The sequence below is a fragment of the Panicum virgatum genome, chromosome 3K (genome assembly GCF_016808335.1).
Source record: "Panicum virgatum strain AP13 chromosome 3K, P.virgatum_v5, whole genome shotgun sequence".
Taxonomy (NCBI): domain Eukaryota; kingdom Viridiplantae; phylum Streptophyta; class Magnoliopsida; order Poales; family Poaceae; genus Panicum; species Panicum virgatum.
Genome location: NC_053138.1, coordinates 16846363 through 16869397, shown reverse-complemented (window position 1 = coordinate 16869397; position 23035 = coordinate 16846363). Strand labels below are relative to the sequence as shown.

The window sequence follows — 23035 nt, the reverse complement described above, 5'->3', positions numbered from 1 at the left end:
GTGGCGGCCTAACACCGCCCGTCCTCTGAACCGTGGTGGAGTGGCTGGCTTTTAATGCCTTCGTACGGCGAGCGGTTGGGCGGTGGGGCTGTTTGTCCCTTGCGCCGAGGGGTGGCCTCGAGCGAGGCGAAAATTGGTCACCTGCTCGAGGGTAGATCCGCTACCCTCAAGCGAGGCGGAGATCGGTCACCTGCTCGAGGGTAGATCCGCTACCCTCGAGCGAGGCGGAGATCGGTCACCTGCTCGAGGGTAGATCCGCTACCCTCGAGCGAGGCGGATATCGGTCACCTGCTCGAGGGTAGATCCGCTACCCTCGAGCGAGGCGGAGATCGGTCACCTGCTCGAGGGTAGATCCACTACCCTCGAGCGAGGCGGAGATCGGTCACCTGCTCGAGGGTAGATCCGCTACCCTCGAGCGAGGCGGAGATCGGTCACCTGCTCGAGGGTAGATCCGCTACCCTCGAGCGAGGCGGAGATCGGTCACCTGCTCGAGGGTAGATCCGCTACCCGCGAGCGAGGCGGAGATTACCCAGCGGGCCTGAGAGGGACCCTCGTGCGAGGCGGAGATCGTTCCGCGGGTTCGAGGGGGGATGTGAATGTGCCATACGCTGGGCTTCTTTGAGTCCTTTCCTTTCCTCTGAATGAAAAACAGGTCGTGGGCCTTCGTGGGCTTAGCCGTCTTATCAGGTGTTTGTGTTTTTAAAAGTAGTCTTAGTACCCCAATTAGGGTGTCCCTAATTGTGGTACCCGACAATGATACATGTCACATTTGTGGTATGGAGCCTGAAACGATTTACCATGCAGTGGTTGCTTGCCCTCATTCCCGAGCTCTTTTGGAAGCAATGCGAACAGAATGGCCGGTGCCAGATGTTTCCCAGATTCAACTCTCAGGCCCAAATTGGTTTCTACTTCTGCTAGATTGTTTATCCAAGGAAGAGCGCTCTGCAATGATCTTAATCTTTTGGCATAATTGGAGTGATCGTAATTTTGTAACACATGGAGGCGGATGCCGCTCCATCAAGGCCTCAACTCATGCTTTAAGAGCTTTGCAAACAACACTATCTCAAACACAACACAATTTTTCAGATGATATGAAAGGAAAGTGTCCCCTTAATGTTTTTGCAGGGAATCAAAAGCCAGTACTGCCTAAGGAGAAGCAAACTGCCAAGCTCTTGTGGCGACTGCCAGAGGAAGGTTGGATTAAAATTAATGTGGACGGAAGTTATGTTGAAAGGACGGGTCAAGCCTCTGCAGGTGATAATCCGAGATCACAATGGACATATCCTTGTCTCTGCATGGAGGTACCTATTTCATTGCTCCTCTGCGGAAGAAGCAGAGCTCTTGGCTTGCAGGGAAGGCTTATTGTTTGGCCCACCATTGGTGCAATGGTCCGGTGATTATGGAATCTGATTGCTCTAGTTGTCTGGCTGCTTTTGGTAACCAACGGATTGATCGTTCAATTCATGCAAGTTTGGTACAAGATGTCAAAATGATTATGACAATGTTGGAAAATGTTTGTCTTGTCAAGGTAACTAGAGAGCAAAATAGAGTAGCACAAGAATTGGCACAACATGCTAGACGTGTTTGCAGCTCGGCTATTTGGTTAGGAAGTGTTCCCAATTGTATTGAACATGTTGTGCTGCAAGATTGTAATGTGACCTAATCATGCTTAATGAAAAAATCTTTTCCTCGCAAAAAAAAACTCACAACCATAACCATCGTAAAAGAGCTCTGGAAGTCTGCGGTACACAGCTGCTGCACCGCGTCACGCCCGCAGGCAGCAGCGTGCTAACGCGGCGACGCCGGCCGCCAGGGCATAGGCACGTGGCATCGCGCACGCGTGTCGCGGGGGCAGGACGCACCGCACACGGTTGGTCCTGCTGTGCTGTGGCCCTCGTCGGCTCGTCCACAAGATTTGAGAAGTCTGGTTCGGGCAGAACGCATGCGAGAGGCGATCACCGATCAGACGATGCGTCGAATGCGTCGATGCGACCACAAGCAAAGCAAGCCGACGGGGCCGAACGGGAAGATTTCTGTCTGTAAACTTGGGCCTTTGTTGATGAATTGATGGGTCACGACTAGGGCCACATCATAAGAATAGCTAGGGATCGCACATGGCCCATGGGCCAACGAACTAAATCATGTCAGCAAGTTGCCATGGCCTATCTAATAGATTATACTGTACTAAAGGAATGTATTCCATGCATTTCAAATTTTAAATTCATTTTAGATCTAAATTGAATCAGAAAACTCAAATATTAATTAAGTATTTATAAAATATATATTTGCATCTGTAGTACCAAATAAAGGCATTATCAAGACATTTTATGGTAGATTCAAACTAATTAGATGTTGTAAATGCTGGTTTTTTCCCTTTAAATTTGATCAAAATTAGAGAAATTTGATATAAGTAAACTATACCAGCTTGCAACGAAGGGAATGTATCATATCTTGTTGTCTCTCTTTATGTGAGGAACCAGCCCAAGTTGATCCCGTTTAATCAAGTTATCGTCCATTGATCAACTAGATTAAAAAGGACCAACCCCGATAGTCCTTGGAATGTGTCATGAGCACCGCCCAGGATTTAAACACACTTCACTCACACAACATGTGGACATCATCACACAAACACAACTGTACATAGAGTTTAAATTACATAAAAGAGGTTCAAGTACAAGGACATCATGTTTCAGAGTTTTGCAGCGGAAAGTTCTACATCGCATTCACTCCATACATAGTACAAAATAGAAGATTAACACTATATGCCGATACTGCCTTCTCATAGCCACCGGCCATTGTGGCAGAACCACCTGAATTATCCCGGCTCAACTGCGCAGGCCATCACCATAAAGGCAACACCGGCTCAACCGCACTTCAAACGGAACAATTCTTGGTCTGTCGGGTAACGTCCCGATACAACCACCGGTTCTCGGATCGAACAAGCATACCCCGCACGAAGGCGAGTCCAGAGATATTACAACCACATGTTTTACAACACAAGCTCAGTAGTGATTACAAATCAGTTCAAGACATTATTACAAAACCAAACTTAGTAAAACCGTTATACAAACCATAACTGGAAGTTTAGAGTTTGAAAAGCAGTGGAAAAAGAACACGACGGCTACAACACGTCGCAAAAGTATACCAGGCTAGCCCAAGCATGGTATCACTCGTCAGGGTCGTTGCCGGCCAAAGACGTATCCCGCTCTATGGACCAGCCAAGAGGCAAAGAGCAGGGCCAAGACAAACTAGCGACCTGGTCCTCAAAACTCATACCTGAAAAAGGGTTTCAAAAGCAAGGCTGAGTATTCTAATACTCAGCAAGACTTAACCGTCAATGGGTATACGTAGCCCACCTAACTAGACTATGCAGGGTTCTGTGAGGCTCTAGTTTTCCTTTTGCTGAAAAGCAATAAAGAGTAGGTCCTTACTTTCAAATTTTAGCTTCTAGGATTCTAGTTGATTAACTATTCTATGTAAGCAACTACTATTCAACCATGGTGGAACTTTAAGCAATCATCAAGATTGATCATAATAATGTTGCTCATATTACCCTGTGTGGCAAAGAGATCAAGCAGTCCCAAACTGTGGGAAGCAGACGATTCAAATCGAATTTGTTAACCTGGCCAGACAGACCTAACACACACCTTTGGAACACCGTCGGGTCGTTCCCAAACAACCGTTTGCCTTTCTTTCCGGCTTGTGGATAGGAACACTCTCCCCGACTATAGGGTTCCAAGGTCCAACCTTGTCCTTAGTAGTCGTGGTGTTGATCAACAATAACATATAAAAACCTATCTCTAAAGAGAGAGTGTCAGTATATCCACTCCCCGGTCCAATCGGTTACTAGGCTTACCGCGTACCAAATTTACGGCATGTGGCTAGTACGTTCAAAAACTTAACCAGCACTACCACACACCGCGACCTTAGCAAGTTCATCAACACAGACGGGGTCTCACATAAGGTCATGATATTGAACACAACCCCGTCCGTCGTCCTTATATTGATAACAGATAGTAAACAAGTAATTTCTATAGAGCTCGCGAGTGACAAGCAACCACTCGACTTTTACCGGTCCTATAAGCTTAGCAATTATTCGAACTCAGGTCTAGTATTCAGTACATAGGTTCCTAGGATCATGCATCTAGGGTTTCAATTCAAATCCTAAGAACTGTAAATGCACAAATAAGTAATAACAATAAATGGTAATAATTTGAAATACAGGTTATGTCCGGGGCTTGCCTTCTCGGTAGTCACTAACTATTTCAGCCCTGGGCTCTTCTTAACTTTGGTCCGGGGCTTCAGTTAGTATAGTAGTGTTCACTTGAGCTTCGATATCACCTTCTTCGGAATCCGGGATCAGCTCGTATGTTCCATCCGATAGAACAGTCGTATCTATATGTAATGCAAGAACAGTATTATAAACACACTCATATCACGATAAAGTTGTAGTCTAACAAACAGCAAACAATCGTATTACATGGGCAAACAGTCGTTTATAGAGTAGATGACTAATATATCCAACTACACAAGGCATCATGATCAACAGCACAAAAGAAGCTCACTAACTTCATAAAACAAGTTGTAGTTGAATCCTATAGCAAAGAAAACATGGTTTGCTAATAAATCAATCACTCAGTAGACATTCAATAGTAAAATTTATCAAAAATTACATCAAACATAAGGTAAACAGAGTGATCTACCCTGTAAATTTCATACCAAAACATGCAGCCATTTATTTAGGGCAAATTATTTATTTAGATAACTCCTAGAACAAGATTGAATTATATAGGTTAAACCAGAGCAACCTAGAAGCTAGAAATTTAACAGGAGGTCGACACAGAGGTAACTTAGCCACTGAAATTTTTTCAAGATTTAATATAAAAATAATTTATTCTGATAAAATAAACAAAACTGACAGAAAACTAACAAGATTCATTTGTAGCTTTTGTTATAGTCAAGAACTGGTGCTCAAATTTTACAGACAGAAACATATGACTAAAACAAGGCTCTACAAAAATTATAAATATTTTATAAGTAATTAAACTATTTAACATGATTAAAACTCACTTAATGAGTATTAAATCAAAGAAATAGCTAAACATGACAAATGACCCCGAAATTTTTATAACAATTCTGCCATCACATGATTACTCTACTATAAAAATTTCATAGCCAAACATGGTTTCAATCATCAGTTAAGAAAAATATAAAAATAACTAGCATTTAAACACTAGTTACACAAATCTATTTTTACAGCAAAAACTCACAACTAACACTCAACATATTATAATTGTACTGCAAATATCTCTTCAATAGGATTCCAAAACATCAAGATTTGCCTTTTTCTGATTTTTCTACGAATTTCTATGGAATTTCAAAGTTTGCAACAAAAATAACAAAGAAGTCCCTGCTGACACTATTCAAATGAGTCAACGGCTTCGCAGACACCCCCCCTGGGGTTTCTTGAATTCTAACAGGGGGGTCCTCGGCCGGTGGGAAAAAACAGGGAACGATGGAGGCGGCGGATCCCGGCGACTCCGGTCACCGGCGGCGAGGGAGATGTTGGGGAACTCAAAGAGGAGACCGAGCCGCACCCTTTGGTGCCCGTGGCGCGTCGGGAGACGGTCGAAGGAGGGCGATCAGCGGTGGACAGTGAGGCGGCGGCGGAGGCGCTCGTCGGCGGGGGTGTTCCGATGGGGATTGGGCGAGGAGGAGGGGTGGGTGAGCTTCGCGGGGCCAAGGTGGAGCTGCTGGTGTGGTCAGCGCGGGCGGAGGAGGACCGGAGCTATGAGTTCCACGGTGAGCTCGGCTCGCCGGCGTGCGGTTTGGACGGCGGCGGTGTTCTGGAGCGTGGAAGCGAGGAAAAGGCGAAAGGACGAGGGGAACGGGTTGCGGGGCTTCTTGTAGTGCTGGTGCGTGCGCGAGTTGGGGTCCTGGGTACTGCTGCGAGCCAGCCACGACGGCGGCGAGGTGGCGGCCGGGGGGCGGTTCTGGGTGCGTGGCAAGACAGGGGAAGCTCCAGCGCGAGGGTAGAGGGCGGTGGAGGAGGTCGGGCGCGACGCGTGGAGTGGTTCTGCAAGCAGGAGGTGGCCGGGATGGCCCTCCACGGCGGCGACGGCGCTGAACAGCGGCGGCGTGGAGCAGAGCAGGCAGGCAGGCTGGAGGAAGGGGAAAAGGGACCAGTTTGCAATTTCTGAAATTTCAAGGACCTTACTGTAAACCAGCAATAACTTTTAATCTAGGGCTCAAATGAAAAATTGCCCAACATGAAAGTTGTTCAACTTTTCAAGATCTACAACTTTTATGTTGTACAAAAATTTATTTGATCAAAGATTAAAGAGTTATTTTTGAAAACATAAGGAGAATTTGAATTCAAAGGACTTTTGTCTTTTTCAAAGCAAATTCACTTTAAATCTAGGCTAAATTGAAAGATTCCCTGCCAAGTAATGATTACACTACATTTTGCAAATAAACCCTCCACAAAAGCTATAATCACACATCCTATTCAAATAAAACTATAAAGTTGACCTTGGAACAATTCATAATTACACAAAGGTCCTTAAAGTTTTAAAATAAGCCCTTACTCAAACAATTTCACACATGAAGCATAGGAAATGAATGTAGTTTTCTTGTGCAGACACCTAGGGTGTCACAGCTATCTACTCCTCACCCGCACCTCCGTCCGCGGGGTAGAAATACCCAAAGACGGTCTCCGACTGCGGATCACCTGCAACAACTTTAATGATAGCACCATGAGTACAAAGGGTACTCGCAGGACTTATCCAATATGGGTATATACTAGCCCGATCTCAAGGATAATGCATTTGGTTAGTAGCAAGGATAGGGTAAGGTATTTAACTTTTGTATAAAAAGCATCTACTTTGACCAAGTTGTAATAAGCAAAAGACATAGCATCTATGATCTCTAAAGCATGCATTAAACAATTGCATAAGTAAAGTGTTCATAATCATAAGCTCAATCTTCCATGAACTTACTCGGTAACACTACGTTAAAGTCCAAGTACAAGAGCGTGCTCAATGACCGAGAGCGCGGCTATTGTAATAGATTAAATACCCTGCAGGGGTGTACAACTTTTCCCACACGAGAACAAGACCAACGACCATACCCACGGCCAAGGATAAGTGTTGATTCATGCCTCAACCTTTCACACAAACACAACCGACTATGAGCGAACGGTCGGGAACGACAAGTGCACTGGAAACGCCGATCACACTCCATCACAACTCGCACCGAATCCGATCAAGGCAAGGTGTGACTCATGCTAGTTGGCTTACCGTCCCACTATAAAGTATGTGGTTTATATGGGGAAGTGCTCAAGTATCACTGCGATAACGACCGGTCCTTAATCAACTCAAGCAAGACTAACCATGTGAGCTCCATCCCAACATGGCCCTACCATATTTGCCCAAGTTCGAATCATTTTTCATATTTGCTCAACTTTTATCCATTCTTGACTAATCATGCAAAAATAAACATACACCCTATAGCTCGCGAGTGGTGGTGACCTTGCCACCTCTCGTCTTGTACCGTAGCTAAGCATGGCTAAGCATATAGTTCGTGACACCTATTCAAGCATACTCATCTAAGATGATATCCTAATCAAGGTTAGTAATGCATCAAATAGGTTCTAAGCAATCAATGATATATATATATATATATATATATATTAACTCATGCGCAAACAAGACATATACTTCATTGATCCAAAATAGGGTGTAAGAAATGCTTAGGTGCCTGCCTTGAGTCTCAACGGGAGTGTCGTCTCCAACGATTTCAGGTTCAAGCTCCTCTTGCTCCGGCGTCACGGTCTCTACACGAGTGCAATGATGCATGATAAATAAATATGCCATGAATGATTGACATGGTATGCAAATGGTATGAGAAGGTATGATTTAACATTGCAAAACTATGATAAAAGAGGCTAGACATGTAGTAAATATGTGGATTAATCATAGCTAAGTGTAAGAGTAAAGAACAATTAAATGCGGACCGTCCGGCTCTAAACGGCGGACCATTTGGTGGACCGTCTGCCGGCTAACCGCGGACCGTTTTGGGTCAAAAACATGGTTTTTGGGTGTTTCTGTGTAAGGCTGAAAAATGACCTGCGGACCGTCCGCCCCAAGGGGGGAGACCGTCCGCCTCACAAATTTTTGGAAGGTCGAAAAGTGTCCAGAAACGCTATGGGTCGGGTCGGGTGACTAGCGGACTGTCCGCCCATGATGGGAAGACCGTCCGCACCCCATCTGAGGCTCACCGGCGAGTTCGCCGCCGGCGACTCCGGCCATGGTTTGGGATGGGGTTTGTTTCTAAGAGTTCCTGGGAGTGTAGGGAGTTCATTTTGGTAGCTAAAACCCACATGCATTAAGGTCTCAAAGCTCTAGGCCATCAATGGTGAAAGTGCTCTAGGAGGGCTTCATGGCTTGCAACTTAGGGCAATGGGGAGTAGATCGGGGAGGGGATGAGCTTACCGGCGATGGATGGAACACCGGCAAGGGCTTCAAGATGAGGTAGAGGGCTTGGTGAAGCTCGAGCTCGTTCTCCTTCCTTGACGCTTGAGGACGAGGAAGGGGATAGAGGGTGAAGCTTGGAGAAGCTCCTAGCTCCAAGAAAGAAGATGAAGTCGAGGTGGTGTAGCTCGTCAACGTCGATCTCCGGCGATGCTCCGGTGAGGCTCCGGCGAGGAGGAGGGGCTTCAATGGTGGAGGAGAGGATGGTGGAGCTCCTCCATGTCTTTGGTAGAGAGAGAGAGGAGTTTGAGTGAATGAGGAGGGAGAGAGAGAGCAACGGGTGCTCTGGTGGAAAAGAAACTCGGACTGACGCGTGGGATCGGGGTGGGGTATGTGGCGCTAAGTTTCTGCGCGTTGGACACGCACGGAGGTGCACTGGCGGACCGTCCGCGAGTGGGGCGCGGACCGTCCGGGGTGTTGATGTGGCAATGTTTTACTTGGTCGACGTTAACTAAAGTGGGCTGTGCTGTTGAACTGAGGACGGTCCGCCCTATAGGGGGAGACCGTCCGCCCTTATAAATTTTAAAGGGCTTAGTCTCAAAATTTTATCACTCCTAAGTGTAATCTAATCATGGTTAATGCTTGATGATGCACATGATGACATGATTAACCTTCCAATTAGTTTAGGGATGTTACACCTTCGTGATATGAAATGAATGCTATTTTACGACTTAACCAGCTGTACGTTACTGGCCGTCTGGGCACCTGCTTGCATGCTGGTGGAATAAAATCTTGCTGATCTTGGAATTAATGGTTGGGTAACATGGGCAGAATGTACTTAGGAATTATCGTGTTCAAATGTAACTAAGACGGGCAAATAAGTAAACAGTAGCCTTCTGCGGTTCTCCCGTTTACATGCACATTCTGCATGAGCATGTGAGTTGAGTTGGGAGCTTGGGTTGTTGATGCATGTTTTCTTTTCCTTTTTGCAGTACATGAAAGTAAATCTTGATGATGTTCTCGTTTAAGGCTTCAGATTTGATGCAAACAGTCGTTAGTGAGACCCGTTCATACACCTGCAACTAGACCCAACCCGGTGTCCAGCGTACAAAATGATGTATTTCCAACAGCAGGTCAATTGTAATGGCACGAGCATAGTTACTCGAGATTCGAGAAGTAGTGACATGATTAAAATACAATAGAGTTATAATAGCACAAATCCAATTAATCTTTTTTTTTCTCTATCATGGACAGGGAGGACGGGAGCACCTCAGTCAGGGCTGAGAGCTGAGATGTTGGTCTTGACTGCCCTGTCAGCAGCCTCCCACTTCCATGATTTTAGGATATGCACAGGTAGGCACCAGCAGTAGGCAGCTATGGGGAGGGAAAGTCCAAGGCAATGACGTGAGCCTTCCCCAGTATATAAGCCTACCAGATGCCCTCTTCTGACCACACCACGGCAGCAGCAGAGATGCAGATCCGGCGATAGCAGCGGCGGGAGCCTTGGTGCTCGGGTTACCCACCCTCTGTGCCTCTGTTCATCCATCCGGGGGGGGGGGGGGGGGGAATCCGGGATGAACAAGCCGAGGCGCAGGGGAGGAGGAGGGGGACTCGGCAGGGTGCTGAGGAAGCAGATGGCCAGGCTCTGCATCATCCGGGAGTGCGTCATCATGCTCCTCTTCTACCATGACTGATCCACTGATGCCTTTGCGGTTCTTCCTGGCCATTGACTACTTTGATTTGTTCTATCGGTTGGTTCCTTGATGTACCCCAGGTACATTGGGTCCTTCAGATATGTAACTGTATCATCTTTAACTTTTCTGAGTTTGTTTGTTACTTTCTACTCCTAAGTCCGACAATGGCAAGGATGTACCGCGAAATGTTGGCATGTATCTTTTGTGTGTTTGCTCTGCGAGAAATGCAAAACTGATAAAAAGAAAACTTGTGTCCTACCTTGTTGGCATTCTCGTTCAGTTTATTCATACACTTGTCTGAAAAATAGCTAACAAAAATAGCTTTGCAATGCTGCGTGCCGTACTCTGAAAAATGCCAACAATGCAGATGCAGGATTTTGTCTTTGGGTCAAGTTTTCTTTTCTAGCATATTGATAATTGATCCTTTTGTGGGAAAGGAAGCTGTTCCCCGCACAAGCTCTGAAAAATGGCATGCTTGGCAGTGGATGATTTCAGGCAACAGCATTATCTGAGCACGTGCTTCCTAGTTTTCAGGTGCTACCGTTTCTCTTTTCATCAACAAATAAAGTAATGCCGTTCAAAGAAAAAAAACAAGTAAAGTAATGAGCATAGCGATTCCTCACTTTTTTTTTAGTAAGAGGCAGCCGAATTTTTTCCCCTTGAGAAGAAGATCAAGACACAGTTGCCAATGATACGAGCAGACTTAAACTACAAAAGTGAGCCATGAAAATCTTTTGCAACGATTTGGTAATAGGCTAATATATAGTACAAGTATGTACAGTGAGCAGCAAGCTCTGGACCACGAATGAAATACACATTGAAACTGTCTTTGAACGGTTGAGATCCAGCAACCGCTATTGCAAGTTTGCAACTGCACTGGATCCCGGTCTAACTGAACAGAGCTTCAAGGACAGAGTTGCAATGATTTGGGTAAATTACGCTCTCTCTCACACACACACATGGCAGACATTATGGCCATGAAAGAAGTTACCGCTACGTAAAAGTCAGTTCGGCATCTCCTCAACGCTCCAGCCTGAAACTAGCGATTCTGCGCGAAGCTTTGTTTATTTAAGGCGCATCTTTTTACATTTGAAGTATTAAACATAGACTAATCATAAAAATAATTACAGAACTCGTATGTAAATCGCGAGACGAATCTAATGAGCCTAATTAATCAGTCATTAGAGGTTGTTTACTGTAGCATTACTGTAGCAGTTTAGCATCTAATTACAGCCTAATTAGGTTCATTAGATTCATCTCGCCATTTACAGACAGCAGTCGCAATGCGTTTTTTATTTCGTCTAGATTTAAGTCTCCATGCAGGTGCCGAAAAAAAAATTGGAATTTAGAATTTTGCATCCAAACACGGGCTAAGTTGAGAGATAACTTAGATTAGTTACAAACTGGCCCGGTTTCAAACAGGCTATTCCTTTTAAACTACCTGGTCGGCGAGACCGGCATTTTGTGTCGAGATCGGAGACAGAGCTCACGTTCTAGGGATGCAAATCCGACATCCACTTGGGCGTACCTGCTTCAGGATTCATGGAATCCATGTCCACTTGGTGGCAGCAGCATCGTGATGAAAGTCAGAAGTATTGGTCGTTTTCTCTGGAGGAGAAGGAAGCGGTTTTTTTATTTTCGTTTTTTACAAAAATATATTTTCGATTTGGAAATTTACAGGAATATACCCCGGCCGCCCCGCTGTCGGGCGGTAGAGGCATTTCTGAAAAAAATTTCGCGGAGAAAATTACGCGCAGGTCCCTGGGGGTCGGTCGCCCGGCAGCGGGGCGGCCGCCCCCAGACCGCCCGGCAGCGGGGCGGGCGGCCCACAGGCCCCCCGGGCCGTAATTTTTGCAATTTAGCTCTTTTCGCGAAAGAATTTCACATATGTGCTTTTTTGTAACTTTTTGCAGAAATAGACCCTGGGGGTCGGCGCCGTAATATGTGGCGCCGAGATAACACGTCTTGGCGCCACAGATCACGGCGCCGAGGTGCCACGCACGCACAAGCAATCTAGTGAATCTTCGAACTTGTCTTTAATATTTTCGGACCTTTTCAGGAGACTAGAATACTGTGAACCACACATCAAATATAACGGTAAGAATTAAGAACTAAAAAATGCATTACACAATGTAAACCATAGGAATTACATCATAATACAACGTTAATGAAACACACATCAGACATACAGTGGCATGGCAGAACCCGTTGCAACTACGGTAAACAGATTCTGAACTAAGCTAACATGCCTTAGGTAATTTAAAAAAACACAACAAACACAACGATGCAGCATGTCACTAGCACTAGGTAGTCCTAGTAGCCGTACCCCCACGTAGCAAACTGCGTTGAGCCTTCTCGAACTGACTACTCGATGCATCTCTGTGCATGCAGACTCACAGCACTGCATCGCTGTCGCTCGGTCGATCGTGCCTAGATGCCGCCTTCCCCACTACACGCCACAGACCTTCGCTGTAGAAAGACAGTTCCGTCGTCCTCGCCTGAGAGACTGCTTTGAAGATGAGCTGATGTGGTTGCCGTGTTATCACATCTTTTTGAAATGGTGAAAGGGCACTGCTATTGGGCTGTCGTCTTTTGTCATGTTTGTCTGGGCAAACAATGCGACATATGTGAAATCTGTGATCGCCGTGCTGAGCAGTGGCAACCTGTGATCTCGTACTCGCAGCTAGATACACTATGGTCCCTATTTTGAGCTATACGAGCGTGTCACGAAGTTTACTCTGTATGCGGTAGTCGTCATCATCGTCAGCGGAATCTCGGCCGCTAACTCCTCCCGCACCTAACTTGTCCTTCATTAAATCACGGAAAAAATTCGCAAGAACTTCCCTTATTTCACGAGCATTATGGAACCCACAAACATAACAAGTTCACATTAATAATATCTATAGAAACAAATGACAAGTAAACTACCATAATCATAAACAACCATAATTCCGAACAGTCGAAATGTCCATAATAACAATAGAGAAACAAGTGCCAACAACTAACCACCCCTACCATTCCGACCTCTCTTATGTTGTGCGTGTACGTGATATTTAGAGTAGCTATGACTGTCTGGTGGCCTCACGTCTCTGGCAGGACGGCGTAACAAAGCCACATGTGTATGCAAGCTGGGATCATCGTCCTGGGCAGGCGTAGCAAACAACCGTGTAAAGTCGTTGAAGGAGGCCGCGTCGTTGTCTTCAGACCACCCTACAGATCACAAAAAAAATTAAGCAACATTCAATAGGTGAATGCAATTCCATACAAATTATACTACGTACCCTGTGTTCCAGGTGGTGGTGGTGGTGGTGGATAGGAAGAAGCTCCTTCATATCCTCCTGGTGGCGGCATAGGGTCATACGAAGACGGCCCCGCTCCGGTGAACTGTTGTGATCCTGAGTATAAATAATAACGTATGAGCCTTCGACCATAAAACATAAGCAAATAAAATTATGCACCACATATTTACCTAAAGTCCCTCCAGCTGGTGGCATAGAGGTAAACTGGGTTCCTTGAAATGGAGCCCCTTGCGAGGCACCTGGCCCTCCATAGGGCTGAGAACCGGGGTACCCGTACCCTGTGTGAAGTCGTATTTAAATACTGCATATAAACATACGGATCGGTAAATATCACACCATACCTTCGTACTGTCGGTGGTATAAGGGAGGCTGCTGCCATGCGGGACCACAAGGAACCGACGTCGACGCTTGCGACGATCCGTAGGAATCCTCGTACTCTGTCCGCGTACCAAAGGCCTGAAGGATGCCTCGGGCTCTATCACGTTGAGTGGTCCAGGCCTCGAGTTGTGCCGGCATGCTCATCGTAGACCCGCCATGAATCATCATGACATTCAGTGAGCAATCTAATTCAAGCAACCTACAGGCCTCAAACTGCAACAAAAAAACTTAGTATACAAATCTTAAAAGATCGAAAATGCCGTCAACATTTACTCACCGCCCCAGCTAATGCATCATCCCTGTGTCGTGCATAGCGATCCTGCAAAGTCGCAACATGCGGCTGTGGATGCATGTCAACATACGTCAAACGGCAACGAGTCTTCGGTTAGTACCAGGTCAGGTACGCCCGAAGCGAAGGCTCAGTGTGTGGACTGGTATCCTCAGCCAACTGCTCGCCTGCATCATCCCACGCAGCCACCCATGGTTGTAATCTAGTGACCCACATTGTCGAGAAAGGATGTCCAGCCCTTGATAAACTGTACGTTAAATAGAAATTAGTTTCACGTTATTAGTACATGGGGACTTATACATTTTTGTTACCTATGATCGTGGCGCTGAACACGATCCAACGCTGAAGACACAGGGAAAGACTGGCGTCGACCGAACTGCCTCATGACTCTATCCGGGCAGTGGGCCTCAACTGCAACATCGTACACCAAAGCTGCAGTAGTCATCCAGAGACCCTGGTCCTGTGTGCACACCGAAGATATCCCAAGCGGTGCACGTGCGGCTATAGCCGAAGGACTGTATGGCTCCCAAACAATGTCTTCTGGGGTCAATCGATCAAATTCGGCAACAAACTCAGGATAAGACCACCGGGTCTGTACATGTGCCCATGTTTTCTGCAAAAATAAAAATTATGTGTCCATAAGAAAGGTATTGAGGGAACAATGTATGACCATAGTATGCATAGAATATAAATTTTTATCGGGTCCATACCTGTCGAGAGTACCAGAGAGTCCCCATGGTGGGTCTGTCGTCCTCCGTGTCACCGTACATATCTGGCTTGTACGGTGACTGGTCAATCATGGGACGACCGATAACAATCCTCTCGTAAGACTAAAGCTGTAGCAGAATTGGGCACCCCGTTGGGACAACATTCCTATCATTCTGCCGTGATGCCTTGCAGAGTCCACGATATGTGCATGCAAGAACCGCTTAACCCCAACTATATAAGGGTATGGCATCCTCATCTGCATCGGCGATCTCCTGTGCGTAGGGCAGAAGCACCCTATCCACATAGTGGCCGTGTGAGTTGTTGAACATGATGTGCCCAAACAACCACAACAGGTATGCCTCGAGTGATCTAGTCACGCTGTACTCATCAGCATCGGCTGCCAACAAATCCGGCTGCAATGAAGTACGAACATTGAGAATAAGAAACACATGAGGTATTTCAAATCCATAAATTACATCAACACATCATTTTGTACGAAATTGTACCTGAAACTGTAGGAGCCATGACTTGGAAGAGCCTTTCGACTGTGGGTGCTCATTGAAATCTTCAGGATCAATCGTGGTGGCAACACCTGCAAAACATTCCTCAAGATCCTCCAGCCACGTAGAAGGTACCACGCGGGGGCCGATAGCGTCTCCGGTGATAGAAAGACCAAGCAGCATCGCAACGTCCTGCAGGGTCGGTGCCATCTCCCCACAAGGGAGGTGGAACGTGTGTGTCTCAGGTCTCCATCTGTCAACGAGAGCTGAAAGTAGAGACCTGTCTAGCTTCACCAAAGCACTCTCAGCAAGACGAGCCACAGTGAGAAGACCTGCCTCGCTCAGCCTGTATCATACAGTGCACAAATGTTAATACATTATATAACGAAATGTATAACGGATAAAAACAGAAAATAGACAACATATCACCTGGGCACCCATCGTGGGTCTACAGGAACCAACTCTGCAGGTGGACGTGGACGCAGCACGTTTAGTTCTTGGTGCTGAACCTTCGCAAGGAAGGACCGGTGACCCGAGTCTATTGTTGGGTCCAGCAACGCAGGAGTAACTCCGGCCATACCTACCACGTAAGATCAAAATAATACAATACAATCACACACATCTAAATATTTCTAATAGTTTCTTATATTTACTAAATAATTTCTAAGATTTTCTAACAATTTATAATAATTTCTAACATTTTATAAATTTTCTAATATTATCTTGCAATTTTTAAGACTTTCTAATACTTCTCTAACAATTTTCTAGTACTTTCTAATATTTAATCTAGCAATAATCACTACTAACATTAATTAATTAGATTGCTACTGTACTATATCAACGCTAATCACTACAAGTATCTACATCTAAATGTACCACTAATCAGTCCTAATAATAATTAAACTGATTGCTAATATACTGTTTCAACAAAATATTTTCTATAATTTTCTAACATTTTCTACAATTTTCTGACATTCTCTACAATTTTCTAACATTTTCTATAACTTTCTACAATTTTCTAACATTTTCTACAATTTTCTAATATTATCTTGCAATTTTTGTGATTTTCTAATACTTCTCTAACAATTTTCTAGTATTTTCTAATACTAAATCTAACACTAAATGTACTATATCAACGCTAATCACTATAAGTAATTGCACCTAAATGTACCACTAATCACTCCTAACAATAATTGAACTGATTGCTAATCTATTGTTTTAAAATAATAATTACAACATAATCTATTTATAAAATATAGAAAATTTTAGTTACCTACAGTCGCCGGCTAAAAAATCCGGCAGGGCTTCGCCTCTCCCTCACCCCTCCTCTCCCTCCCTCCCTCTCTTTTCTTTTTTTCTGGATTTTTAGTGAGGCAAATGAGGGGGTGAGGGGCAGCCAACACCTTATATAGGGTTGGGGGGGCCGGTCGCCCCGCAGGCGGGCGGACAGGGCCCGCCGCTCCTATGCCGGGCGGCCTGGACCGGCCGCCCCGCTGCCGGGCGGCCGGTCCTCCAGGGTCTTCGGCACAATTTTTTGTCAACTTTTTTTACAGATAAGCCCCTGCCGCCCGGCTGCCGGGCGGCCAGGTCCCGGCCGCCCGGCTGCGGGGCGGCCGGGGTATATTCATGTAAATTTCGAACAAGAAAATATATTTTTGTAAAAAAAATAAAAAATAAAAAATAAAAAAACCGCGGAGAAGGAAAATAGGGATTCAGCTGACGGCCCATTTAACTACAGAACACAGACCGGATGAAGCGGTTCTTCGTGGGCTCGGCCTGTTGTCAGCCAGCCCATGCCACATGGCTGGGCCGCGCACCAAGCGGGCCATGTCCCTTCTTAATCATCGTCTTATAAGTCATCTATTTGGATACATATTCATCATACGTACCTGTTGGTGGTGGATACGAAGAAGGACCCATATCAGGAAGCTGGTGGTGCGATCCTGTAAACCATTCAAATTATTTAAAATATTCATAGAAATAAGAAGAACATGATAAATTCGGATTATAGATTAGGTATTTACCTTGCGTTACTTCTGCTGTCGCCATAGGGTAATACGAAGAAGGTCCCGCATCATATAAGTGTTGTGATCTTATATGTAAATGCAAAAGAAATTAGACTTCATACCAAAATTAATTGAAATTAAGATATGGACTATATGTTTACCGAAATGTCGTGGTGGTGCTTATGTTGGTTGAAATGACATCCCTGCAGCTGGTGCTATAGTACTAAACTGGGTCCCTCCGTGAGGTTGATAAGGTGGGTGTCCATCACCTGTATGGACTGAGAATTAATTATTGTTATCAAAGTAGGAAGTCAATAAGTATCCTCACGTACCTGGATAATGTTGCTGAGACCAATAAGGTGCTGGGGAAGCCTGCTGCTATGTGGGATCACAAGGAAACGAGGTCGATGCTTGAGACGAACCGTAGGAGTCCTCGTATGATGTCCGGCTACCAAAGGCTTCAAGCATGGAATGGGCTCTTTGTGAAACTCGGATCCAGGTCGACTCTTGCTCATTCCTATCCATCATAGATCCCGCTCGAATCCTCATCAAATTCTCCCTGGCATCTACGTCCATCAACCTGCACATTTCAAACTGCATGCAAGAAAAAGAAAGACATCAACACTCTAATCCAAAGTATTTGAAAAGCGATGATAACTTTGACTCACCGCCCTAGCTAATGCCCCATCCCTATGTCGTGCATAGCCATCCTGTGGGGTCGCAACATGCGGCTCTGGATGCATGTCAGCATATATCAAGCGGCAACGAGTCTTAGGCTGGTACCAGCTCAGGTACGCCCTGTAGGAAGCCTCCGTGTGTGCAGGGGTCGGAAGCGCCACGTTCTCCTCTGCCTGGTCCCAGCCATCGACCCAAGGCTGCACCCTTGTCACCGACATGTTCAAGGAGAGTTGACCAGCCCTCGACAAACTAAATATTGATTAGTTAAAGCAGCAATGCATTATCACTGAAATGACATATGAATCGTTACCTGTGGTCATGACGTTGGACCCGATCCAATGCTGACAGCACAGGATACAACTGCCTTTGGCCGAACTGCCTCCTGACTCTTTCTGGGCAGTGGGCCTCAATGTAAACGTCGTACACCAACATTGTAGTTGTCATCCAAAGGCCCTGGTCCTGAGAGTAAACCGAAGATATCCCGAACGGTGCACGAGTGTTTATAGCCAACTGGGAGTATGGCTCCCACACAACGTCTTCAGGTGTCAACTGATCAAACTCAGCTACAAACTCAGGATAGGACCGCCGAGACTGTATGTGGGCCCAACTCTTCTGCACAAAATTAATAATATATACCAATAAGAAATACAAAGAGGGTCAAACAAAGCAACAGAATTGCCAACAGAATAGTACGAGTAGCAGTCATTTCCATACCTGACGAGCGTACCAGAGAGTCCCCATGGTCGGCCTATCATCCTCGGTGTCACCGTACATATCCGGCTCATACGGTGAGTGGTCGATAATCGGACGAACAATTGCTATCCTCTCGGACGACCAAAGCTGTAGCAGAATCGGACATCTTGTAAGAATTGCATTGTGCTTATTTTGCACCGATGCCTTGCAGAGGCCACAGTACGTGGCTGCAAGTACTGCTGAACCCCAACTGTATTGAGGCATTTCCTCCACAGCTGCATCTGCGATCTCCTGTGCGTAAGGCACAAACACCCTATCCACATAGGCCCCGTGTGAGTTGTTGAACATCATGTATACAAACAACCACAATAGGTATGCCTCAAGGGATCGAGTGACGCTATCCTCATCAGCATCATGTGCCAAATTGTCGGACTGCATAGAAAAGATGAACATTTATGAGTACAAGATCAATTATAAAATAAAACCATAACTGCACTAGTCAAAAGCATAAATCTAACATTACTCAAAACAAAATGAGATATGTACCTGGAACTGCAGAATCCATGACTTGGCAGGCCCTGTTGCTTTTGGGTGCTCCTCTACATCAATCGCGATGTCAATATTTACAAAACGATCTTCTAGATCGTCCAACCACGTAGACGGGACAACGCGAGGCCCTACGGTATCCCCACTGATAGGAAGACCCAGCAGCATCGCAACGTCCTGTAGGGTCGGTGACATCTCCCCACAAGGGAGGTGGAAGGTGTGTGTCTCAGGCCTCCATCTATCAACCAGAGCCGTCAGTAGGGATCTGTCCAGCTTTGCCCAACCACTCTCAGCAAGATGGCCTATAGTAAGAAGACCAGCCTCACTCAACCTGAAAAGTAGAACGACCAAAGGTAAGTACATTATGTAGAAAACGTATACGAAACAAACGTATTCTCATAAACATAATCCGACGACATATCACCTGGGCACCCATCGTGGGTCCACAGGAATCAACTCCGCTGGTGGACGTGGACGCAGCACGTTAAGTTTCACGCGCTGAACCACTACAAGGAATGACCGGTGCGACGAGTCTATGACTCGGTCAAGTAGAGCTGGCGTACCTTCGGTCATACCTAACACAAAAAATATAAGTTTTCTGCATTTTCTACAATTTATTTGAAATTTTCATAAACTTTTCTAGCATTTCCTACAATTTTTATACAATAAATTTTTATAAATAAATTTATAACATTTTCTACAATTTTTTTTTGCATTTCCTACAATTTTTGTACAATAAATTTTTATAAATAAATTTTATAACATTTTCTACAATTTTTTTTGCAATTTCTACAATTTCTGAGTATTTTAAAAAAAATTCTCGCATTAAACAACTAATCAATAAACCTAAATGGGTTTTCTAAAAACTAATCCTAATTCTACATAAATTATAATAAAAACAGTACCTAAATCGCTAAAATATCATTACTGCTGCATACACTAATTATAGAATTAAACATACAAAAAATTTAAAATAAGAAAGTTGATAAATATTTATTACCTGCGGTTCGGATCCAAAATCCAACAGGGCTTCGCCGCTGCAACTCCCTCCCTCACACCCTCCTCTCTCCCTCCCCCTCTCTGGATGTCGTGGGAAGCAAATGAGGGGGGAGGGGAGCTCAGCCTTTTATGTAGAGGGTGGGGGGCCTGCCGCCCCCCTGCCGGGCGGCGGGTACCGGCCTACCGGCTGCCGGGCGGCAGGCTCCCCTAGGGACCAAAATACGAATAAAAATAAATTCTATTTACATTCAGGTCCCTACCGCCCCGGCAGCAGGGCGGCAGGGGGCCGCCCGCCCCGCAGCTGGGTGGTAGGGGTAAAAAATATAAATTATAAAATCGAAAATATATTTCTATAAAACACAATTTTGAAAAATAAAAAAATAAAAAAAACGCGACCAACAGACATAAGCGAACGCTCCGGCCGGCGACCCTTCTCCCCCCGCTTCACCTGCTCCGGCCGCCGGGTAGTTAGTTAGCGCAAAAAACTAGTACTACTACAATTACTAGTCCTTTTGACCATGTAAATGAAGGGTCCTGTTGACCTCTGCCGCGTGGGGTGAAGAAGTGGGCAGTGCTGCAATGAAACACCCCCGCCTTGGTAATGGTGGGAATCAATCGAGACCACGCGTGCTGGCTGCCCGACCTGCTGCTGCTCTTTTCAGTTCACACACATACATGCCATGCCAGTTCTAGTGCAGATTTTATTGTAGTTTCGCGCACATTAAATAGGTGTCATGTCATCATTTTAGATTAATCTCAATAGGAGTGTTATAGAAATGATATTTTTTTAGATAAAAAAAACGTCTCCGGCCTCTGCAGCCGCACACAGCCAAATTTTTACAAAATTCTCAGCACGCAAGCTGATAAAATAGAGTTAAGAGTACACAAACGACTTGAAGGAATTAAAATAGAGTTATAGAAGTGTCATGAACATTACATTTGCTAATAAGTACCAATAGTATAAGAAGAGAGGAGTGTCATGAAATACGAGAGGAGTGTTATCATTATGACACTCAACTGGCACAATTCTCAAGTTTCTAGTCTTGGTAATTATATCGATGACACTCTCACTGAGACTAATCTTAGATGATGTGGCACTGATTTAATAAGGGAGAGATGAAATTAGTTTCATCTAGATAAAACTATGTATGCACAGTTACCAGCACTTGATGAGTCATAAAATTAAATAGGATGAGAGTCTATGAAATACTCTCTCCTTACTAGTTTAAACTAGTCTCAATGGGAGTTTCATGGAGGGTTTCATAGCATTAAATACTTTCACTTTTGCTGAATTGGCAAGGAGAGAGAAGGTTGGAGTTTCATGGGATGTGAAGAGATTTTCATCACCATGAAACCTATCTGTCACAGTTACCTAGTTCTCAGTCTAGATAACTGTGCCCATCAAACTTCTCTCTCCCATGAAACCTATCTGTCACAGTTACCTAGTTCTCAGTCTAGATAACTGTGCCCATCAAACTTCTACTGGGACTGGTCTTACAAGGCATACACGCATATCTAGATTTAAACCTTTCTATCTTTGACTAATAATTTGACTATTACTTTTTTATTTTTATAATATAAATTTTATATGGTTGGATTCGTAATCAAATATAGTTTACAGTGATTATAAATTTATAATCATAAGTGATATTATATACGATAAATAAATAGTCAAAGTATCAGTTGGAAGACCATGTCATATTTCATTGTGCCTTATAAACGAGGAAGGAGGGAGTAACAAATATAAAACAATATATTGTGGGGGTGAGTTTCATCCATAATTTTATTTTTATTTTGATGATGTAACATTTTTGGAAATAATAAAATAAAACCATCCATTGGGATTAGTCCGAGGGACTTTTTTTAATTCCCTGTAACTTTTTAGTATTTAGAAGTATTAAATAAAAGTTAATTATGAAACTAACTGCAGAACCCTGGGGCTAAATTGCGAGACGAATCTAATGAGGTATACTAATGGAGTATATGATTAGCGGATGGTTACTGTAGCATCACTGTAGCAAATTATAAATTAATTAGGCTCATTAGATTCGTCTCGTGAAAAAGCACTCAGCTGTCAAAAAACATTTATAAACAGATTTTATTTAATACTATAAAATAGTAAAAAAAATTTTGATGTGATAGGGACTTCTAATAAAATTTGGTTCCAAATAGGGCATGATGCATCCCAAATCTAAGGACAGAGCCGTGCATGGCCTTGGCCCAATGCAAGGCGCCGCCAGACCCGCGCGCATGCCTGCATGCACCAGGAACGGCGGAGACGCAACCCGCCCGAACGCGCCGGGGGAGGTGTCGGAGGTCGTTGGAAGCCCAAGCGCTCTGCCGATTTTTCCTCCTCCCTTCTGTTCAAACGAAACAATTGAGCTCCGTTCGAAGAAAAAAAGATTCGAATTCCGCGCCAGCATTCATATATCTCAACGAACGAGCCCGCACCGCAAGCGTCTCCGCGTCCCGCCTCCCGAAGTCCGCGCCCGCGTCCCGCCTCCTTTAAAAGGCAGCCCCCCCGGCCGCCGTCGCGGCAGGCAGATCCCATCCATTCGCTCCAGACCACCACGCGAGAGCCCGAGACCTCGTGCTCGGCCGGTCATGCCTTGGTCCAAACACTACTACTCCGCGGCAGAGCCGCCGCCTCGGAAGGCCACCGGCGGCGGCGGCGGCGAGGCGAAGGGTGACGACGACAGCCTCCTCTCGCTCTCGCTCTCGCTCGGCGACATCTACAGCAGCAAGGCGCCCGCGGCGAGGGCCAAGGCCGATGC

General features: G+C 45.1%; 1 protein-coding gene across 1 annotated transcript in view; it reads right to left on the bottom strand.

Moving 5' to 3' along the window:
• LOC120700651 (translation initiation factor IF-2-like) overlaps window positions 1-14002 on the bottom strand; it is a 35037-nt gene extending 21035 nt beyond the window's left edge. The window contains exons 1-4 of the mRNA XM_039984901.1: window positions 13806-14002; window positions 13635-13742; window positions 13447-13560; window positions 13251-13375 (exon numbers count right to left, since the gene is read on the bottom strand). Of these exons, the coding sequence (XP_039840835.1) occupies window positions 13251-13375; window positions 13447-13560; window positions 13635-13742; window positions 13806-13986 (528 nt within the window). The 5' untranslated portion in view covers window positions 13987-14002. The remainder of the gene's footprint in view (window positions 1-13250; window positions 13376-13446; window positions 13561-13634; window positions 13743-13805) is intronic.
• Between the last annotated feature and the right edge of the window lie 9033 nt (window positions 14003-23035).